Below are 7,809 nucleotides of genomic sequence, written 5' to 3' on the forward strand. Positions count from 1 at the left end.
GAAAAAGCGCGCAGTCACAAGAAGGCAGACAGCAGCCGCCGCCATTTTAGGGACGCCCGCCATCCTGCAGAACCGGTCTCCGTGCCAGGAGACAGGAATTCAAGCCAGCAGCAGTAATGAGGTTGGCTACCCAGAAAAGACAGAATGTGAGCTGTCTCCCTCCCCTCAGAAGAGCGACGCAGCCAGCAGTGGTTCTTCCCCCATCACTGAAACGTCGTCCCCCACCTCTTCCTCGTCGTGGTCACACAACACGCCGGCCTCCTCTCCCAGCACCTCTGTAGAAGAGAGCAGCCCGGAACACAAGGAGCAGGGCTCCTCCTCCCCTTTGGTGACTGACGACACAGGGACACCTGGAAAGGCAGCCCTCTCTACACCACAAGCCGAGGGAGAAAAACAAGTTTTCCTCTCGGTCCCGAGTACACCTCTTTCCAGACCGCCTAATCAGCTACGCCGGGAGGTAAACAAATCCAGCGCATCTCGAGAAACGCAGCCGCGCCCCCTTGATCGCAACAGCTGTGTGCTGGGGCCGCCCGAGGAGCCATTTCCCTCACTGCCACCCACAGGGGCTCCAAACGGCACCAAACTCTGCGAACCACAGGTTCCTACTACCAACACACGGCAGAAGAACCAGGGGGTACAAAAACCTGCGGTTTCAACCCAAATATGTACCCCACCCACTCAGCTACCTGCGAGACCTGGGTCTACTTCCCAGCTGGAGACCATCCTCTACAGGCCAACCGCCAGGAAAACCTCCTTTCGGTCTGCGACACAAGAGGCAATCTCCGCACAACTAGCGGCAGTTGAGGGGGCACACCGCGTGCGAATTAACTTCGGCCGCAATGTTATCGCTGTCGACGTTGCCGCGGGAGCACCGCTCGCGCCCCTCCTCGCAGTTTCCGACATCTGCGAGATTCCCGTGCGTGCCAGGAAGGCGTCAACCAAAACCTGCAGTGGAATAATCCACAATGTCGACCCAGCACTCACTGAGGAGGAACTACGCGACAACATCGCATCGCAGCTCCCTGTACTGCAATGCACGCGATCCGGACGCAATGTCGTGATCATGTTCTCTGGACGTAAACCTCCACAGGACATCGAACTTTATAAACAACGACGCCCGGTTCGTGCTCGCCGCCCTCGTCCTGTGCAGTGCGAACGGTGCGGTCGCTACGGCCACACGGACATCACCTGCACAGCACACGAACGTTGTGTGCGTTGTGGCGGGCCACATCCGCGTGCCGATTGCACCGCGCAGCGCCCGCGCTGCATATTTTGTGGCGCCACCCATCTGGCCACAGAACACCGCTGTCCTCGCTGGCAACAAGAGCGTCAGCTACTAGAGGTCCGTGCGCGATCGGCCCGCCCCATGACACGCCGCGAGGCCTTTGCAGTTGTTCGCAAGAACAACCCCATGGCACACAAATCTGCCACTCGAGAAGGGTTTTCATATGCGGCGGCCGCTGGTGGCTCTACTGCTGATGCATCAACGAACACCACCACCGCTCCAGAGAACTCCTCGGCGTTCTCGGTGCTCGCGGCCGCAGTTCGTGCCGCGTTGGACTTCCTCCCTCGCGACTGTCCGGTTCGCCCGCTCTGCATAGCAGCGCTGGCTACGCAACAAGCTCTGACACAGCATGGCGAGTAAAAACGGTGCACGGCGGCCGCGCATCCTTCAGTGGAACTGTCGTTCTTTGCGCCGCCGTCACAGTGAGCTCGCTGAGTACTTGCTGCTCAACGAGTACGACATCGTCGCACTACAGGAGGCTTATGTACGCGGAAGCGAATGTAGACTCACTGATTACTCGAGCTACCACTGTACAGCGAGGTGTCAAGTGCGCGATTGCGACTTAGATGTGTGCTGCGACCCCACACATCCTCCCGCCCGCTCTTACGCCTCCATCTACGTGCGCAATGGACTCTCACATTGCACTGTTGATGTTTCCGACACCTTGTGCAGTGAGGTTGAATGTGTGGCGGTTAAAGTGCGCCTCGGGCAGTGCGACACGGCAGTGGCGTGTGTTTATGTCCATCCTGTCCACAGGTGGGACACGACATTTGTGACCCGTTTGGTGCGACGCCTACAAGGTGACTGTGTGATCTGTGGAGACTTCAACTCGCACCATACGGCTTGGGGGAGTGACCACATAGACTGCAGAGGCAGAGACGTGTTGGATGCCATTGCTGCGACAGGCCTGCTTATTATAAATACGGGCTGTCCGACTTTCGTCCGTCGCGGCGTAAAAAGCAGTGCCATAGACCTCTCACTTGTGAGTGACCATTGCCGGTACGAATGGAAGAGGGAGGCAGACACGTGGGGCTCAGATCATTACCCCCTTCACCTAGAGCCACTTGATCGGCGCCGCGCGGGCACGCGCACATACACTGTCACTGACTGGCCACGTTTTCGGCAACTTTCGGCTGCCTCCCCACCTTCCGGTGTCGCCTACTTCTCGCACGTCGCCCGCTGCGTCGAAGCGGCCTCGCGCAAGTGCACAGTGCCAGTGGGAACACCAGCTCCGGACATAAAACTTCTTAATTTACGCGCGGCTCGCCGGAGGCTCCAGCACCGTGCGACTAAAACTGACCGCAAGGAGCACTGGACACTGTATAATCGCCTTGACGCCGTGTGTCGCCGACACGCACGGCAAAGACGCGACCGCTCCTGGGGCAGTCTATGCGTCACGCTGGACGACCCGCGACGCTCCGCGCGTACGTGGAGGATATTCAGTGCCGTCCTCTGCCCCGTTGAGTTACGTTTCCCAGCTCTCGCCATTGCTGTTGCACATTGTATCCCTTACCAGCAACTGGCCGAGCTACTGGCTGACACCCTCTGCCTCAGCGCTCCTGAAAGCTTGCCCGAGGTTCCCCAACTCCCGCTGCACCATCGCCGAGAGTGGTACAAACCTCGCCGCTTTTAGATGCGGAGCATCTTATACTCGCGCCTTGTAGTGCGCCGTCCGCACCGCTTCTCGAACATTCGACAGCTGACGCGCGCGCATGCGCCGACGCGCCGTCGCCCACTCTTCCACCATCTGTGCATCCCTTCCTCCTCTACACACCGCGCGCGCTTCACTCCTCCACCATCTGTGCACCCTTCCTCCTCTACACACCGCGTTCGACATCTACAATTCTCCTGATTCTCCAGTGGACGCGCATGTGGCGTCGCGCTTCGAGAACATTCAACAGCTGACAGTGCATTGGCCGTCGTGCTGTATATATACTCAAGGTCGGCGCTCGCTCGCTCAGTTGCCGCTCGTCGGTTGGTTTGTACGGCGCGTCGACGTCCAAGGTCGCGGTGAAATGAATTCCAACGAATCCACAAACACAATGATCGACGTCCCTTCGACCAGCGCCGCCCTTTCGCATACGTGTGTACGTGTTCACTCATTTAACACCCCCTCCTACAACCACGTTAACCAATTTAGCCATCGACCCAAGTAAGTCGCAATTTAACACCCCATTTCACAACCACGTTAACCAATTTAGCCATCGACCCAAGTAAGTCGCACTTTAACACCCCGTTAACCAATTATATGGTCCGCATCCTCCTCAGTGTTCCCCCGAGGGAAGCTGCGGGCAATTTTTTTCCTCACCACCAGCATGCGCAATCAAGTACGTGCTTTATGCACTGAGGATTTCACTCTCGGGGAGTTGCGCCTGGCTTTGGCGTCGCGCAAACGGCGCTCAGCGCCAGGCGCTGATGGCGTGACATACCAGATGCTTCGCAACATCGATCAGTCCCAGCTCCCAGTGCTCTTGGCCGCCTACAACGACGTGTGGCGCACGGGGATAGTGCCGCAAGAGTGGCGCGAAGCCATCGTCATCCCCGTGCTCAAGAAGGGCAAACCCGCCTCGGAGCCAGCGTCCTATCGCCCTGTTTCCCTTACCTCCGCAGCGGGCAAGCTCTTCGAGGCCATGGCACTGAGGAGACTTGAATGGATTGCCGAGGCACTGGATGTTTTCTCGCCTTCGCAGTGTGGCTTCCGCCGTTCGCGTGCTACTGCCGACGCCCTTGCGGACGTCATCGCAACGCTAGAGGAGGCACAGCACAAAGGAGAGGCCGGGTACCTCATCCTGTTAGACATCAAGGCGGCATTCGACTCCCTGCCACACCCCACCATCTTGAACGCGGTGCGCGATCTCGGAGTGACCGGTCTCCTCTTCACGTACATCGCTTCCTTCCTCGGCGGCAGAACCATGCGTGTGCGCGTCGGTGGAGTCCTTAGTGAGCCGCGTCCCGTGAGTGTCGGTGTTCCGCAGGGCAGTGTACTCAGCCCCTTCTTGTTCAATCTCGCCCTGGCTGACATCGACGATTACATCCCCCGTGCTCTTCCCTGTGATGTGCGCGTGGCGGTCTACGCCGACGACATTGCGGTGTTCGCGACGGGACCTGTGCCCAGTGGCCGGTGTATTCGCACCAGTGTCCAAACCGTCCTGGATTCTATTGACGCGTTCATCACGGGCAGGGGGATGACGCTTTCACCGGCGAAGACGGAGGCGATGCTGCTGCACCCCAGTTATGGCGCCCAGCGCCACACACCGAAGTTCACTCTCCAAACGATCCCCATCCCTTGGAAGAGGCGAGTGACCTACCTCGGAGTGCAGCTGGACCAACGCCTCAACTGGTCACCAGCGGTCAGCGACCAGCTTCGAAACGCGCGAAGGGTCGCCTCCGCCGCTCGAGCGCTCCTTGCTCGCGGCAATGGATGCACACCGTCCCTAGCTCTCCGCATCTACAACGGAATGGCTGCGGCGCGCATTTTGTACGGCCTTCCTCTCGCAGCGCTTACGCGCTCCAACTGGGAGACACTGGACGCAGCGCATCGTATCGCGATTCGCCAGTTTTTCAGCTTGCCCAGATCATCTCAAATCGGCCCAACACTTGCTGAGGCGGGAGACATGCCACTGTCACTCCGGGCCGATCTTCGAGCGCTAAATCACATAGAGCGTATGAAATGCTCGCGCCACGGACAGCAGCTGGTATTCTGGCTCTCCTCACTTCCGTACTCACGGATGGGGCAATGCGCTGCGGCATTCTACGCCCTCATCCCGAGCTCACCGGATGTGAATGACTATAGTGCCCCGCCCTGCCACCATCGCCCTCTCAAGATTCGGACACAGTTACCGGGAGTGGCAAGCAAGCGGACGACGCCAGTGTGTGCACTTCGGCACGAAACTGCTGCCACTTTTGACGAACTCTCGGGACGACTCCTCGTCTTTACTGACGGTTCAGTGTTGAACGACGGGTGTGCCGCGGCTGCGTGTGTGGTGCCTTCGCTGGAGCTTCACAATCAGTGCCGCCTCGCCTGCGAGGCATCGTCGACGATAGCCGAACTCGCCGCGCTTGACCTCGCCGCCGATGCCCTCATTCAACTGAGAGCTCCGTCGGCTGCCGTTCTCTCGGACTCACGTGCTGCTCTCCAACTACTCGCGCAGGACGCCCGCAGACCTCCGGTTGCCACGCGCATCGCGCGAAAGCTCGAAGCAGTGCAGGACCTAGGATGTGATCTTGTGCTGCAATGGATACCAGCGCACGTTGGAATATCCGGCAACGAAGTGGCCGACGAGCTGGCCAAAGAAGCACACTCTCCGGGAACCCCTGTGACTACAGCGGTGAGCACATTCGACATAGCAAGGCTTCGCACACGGTGCTCTGTCACCGCTCGCCACCCGGACCCACGAGTTGCGGCAGGGCAGCCACCACGCCCACTCCCGAAAACAGGATTTTCGAGAGAGGAGCGTGCCCTCCTTCTCCGCCTGCGCATCGGCTGCTACCGCACGGCGGAACGGGTTCACAGACAGTCGGGACGTGGAGACCCAAACTGCCGTCATTGCCCACAGCCCGAAACACTCCATCACATTATCTTCCAGTGTGAGGAGTATTCGGACGCGCGCAGATCACTATTCGATGCTTACAGCAAACTGGGACTCTGCACCAGCACTGTTGATGTGATTCTTTTTCCCCGTGCGCACGCATGCCTGGTGAAGCGCGCGCAAGCTGCCCTCATCACCTTCCTGAGGACTTCTGCGCTATTTGAGCGCTTGTGAACTGAAAGAACATTAGTGCCTCCTCATCGATGTCCACTGGACTCGTATTAGTGAGTGCTACGGTTTTCCGTACAGTGTTTTCCGTACAGAGATTACGCGCTTCGGCGAGTGCTTCACGCGCTTTGTACGACGCGCCAATCAAACCGTTGTCCTCCTCTCGATGACGATACCTCTCCGGCCCTTGGGAGCCTTCCTAGTCAGCTGTGCATGGCGCGTGTGGGCTTGTGAGTCCGTTGCGAAAGCAGAACGAATGACCCTCGCCTTTCTTTTTTTTTCTCTCTTTTCCAATCTTTCCCTCCCTATATCTTTTATTCCCCATATCCCATTCCTGTGCTGACCTGTTGAGGTGTCCTTGTAAGGAGAGACAGTTACGGGTCGGCACCTTTCTTTTCTTTTCTTCTGTTATAACCACTTATATAAAGTGAACCGCTCGGGGATTGCAGGTAGCGTGAAAAGCGTTGCCAAGGTGACTAGCCGTCCTTCTCCTCTGCTGGCTGAGCCTTTCCCTCTATTTTGCTGGCGATGGTTTGCGTTGCGTTGCGCTCGGAGTGCTCGACCATGGCCGCCTGGATTCGACGATCTAAGAATTGCGACGCGGTGCTTGTGTGCACGCTTGTTTGAGCGTGGGCGGCTGCTTTTGCGTTTCGCTGCACCAATGAAGTGTGCACCAAGTCTCGACACGTCACCACGCCGCGCTGTATATCTCTGGCTTCTATAAAGTCACGACCAACACACGACAGCAACAGTTGGGAAGGCCAATACGGCGGCCGAGAAGGTACCAGGCCTATCGGATATATACTTCAGTCCGACTCAGGGCAGAAAACAGCGCTGGATTCTAAGGCAAGTAGGTTATCATTCCTTATTCTACTCTACTTGTCGCGTCTGCGATACGGATAAGCTTGCTGGCAATGGGCTCGGTCGTGTTGTGTATCGCACTCACGAAATGCACCGCGAGGTCAGCTTGGGCGTCTGCAGTTCACCTGTGCTTTGCGACTGCCTGGAAATTGGCTGTCATTGCCGTCGGCCTCCAGTACGCTCGCTAATCGAGTGCTCACCTGTCTTCGCCGCCGCTAAGAGCTCCGGGCTCACGATATTGGGATGAGACCTCGTCGCTATGTTGGAAGTCGTCGAAAACACGTTGCGGGTTCTCGTAACGAGCTTGGTTGTAGTATGTCGTGCTTTAAGTGCACCAACACGGGCTGGCAGGACTTCCGCCAGCGTCGGAACTCAGTGAAAATTGGTCGCCATTACAATTGGCTTTCCCGTCAGTCGGTCGCAAGCAGCCCGGCGCAGCCCGTTGGCCTCGGCGGCGGACTCGCGTTTGCGCGCTGCACTCGCTCATGTTTTTGGAAAAGGGCCGCATTACCATCAATTTCTTCGGCGCTAGTTCCAAACCAGCTAAGCGCTGTTCGTGGCGGCGGCCAAGCGTACGCTTGCTCTCCTGTTCGAAGTTCTCTGGCGGTAGACGCTCTGCGTGCAGCGCCGTGTTTGGTCTTGCGTTCGCTTGCTCGAGCTGAACGACGTCGTTCGCTTAGGACTCGCCGACTTGTTAGCGACACGGTGGTTCGCGGAGTCGTGGCTGCGGCCGCCGCTCCTAAGCTGTAGCGCTACGGGGTTCGAAATGAGCCTTTGACGATGTGTGACATCATGGTTAAATTATTAGCATGTCATATCTCACGTATGCTTTCATTTCACTTTGCACGTATTTCTCATATGCATTTGTATTCATATTCTGTTACCTGTGACTCACTATTTTACATA

At 57.8% G+C, this 7,809-nt stretch overlaps 1 protein-coding gene across 1 annotated transcript; it reads left to right on the forward strand.

Annotated features, from left to right (window-relative positions):
* Positions 1–3,717: 3,717 nt before the first annotated feature.
* LOC119186339 (uncharacterized) lies at positions 3,718–6,048 on the forward strand. Its single transcript, XM_037435001.1, has one exon. It carries the CDS (start codon positions 3,718–3,720, stop codon positions 6,046–6,048), a length of 2,331 nt encoding a protein of 776 aa, XP_037290898.1.
* The last annotated feature ends 1,761 nt before the right edge of the window (positions 6,049–7,809 follow it).

The sequence above is a fragment of the Rhipicephalus microplus genome, chromosome X, assembly GCF_043290135.1.
Source record: "Rhipicephalus microplus isolate Deutch F79 chromosome X, USDA_Rmic, whole genome shotgun sequence".
NCBI lineage: Eukaryota > Metazoa > Arthropoda > Arachnida > Ixodida > Ixodidae > Rhipicephalus > Rhipicephalus microplus.

Excerpts from the sequence above, each read along its gene's own strand:
- LOC119186339 (XM_037435001.1), top strand. The coding sequence starts at position 3,718 with ATGCTTCGCAACATCGATCAGTCCCAGCTCCCAGTGCTCTTGGCCGCC.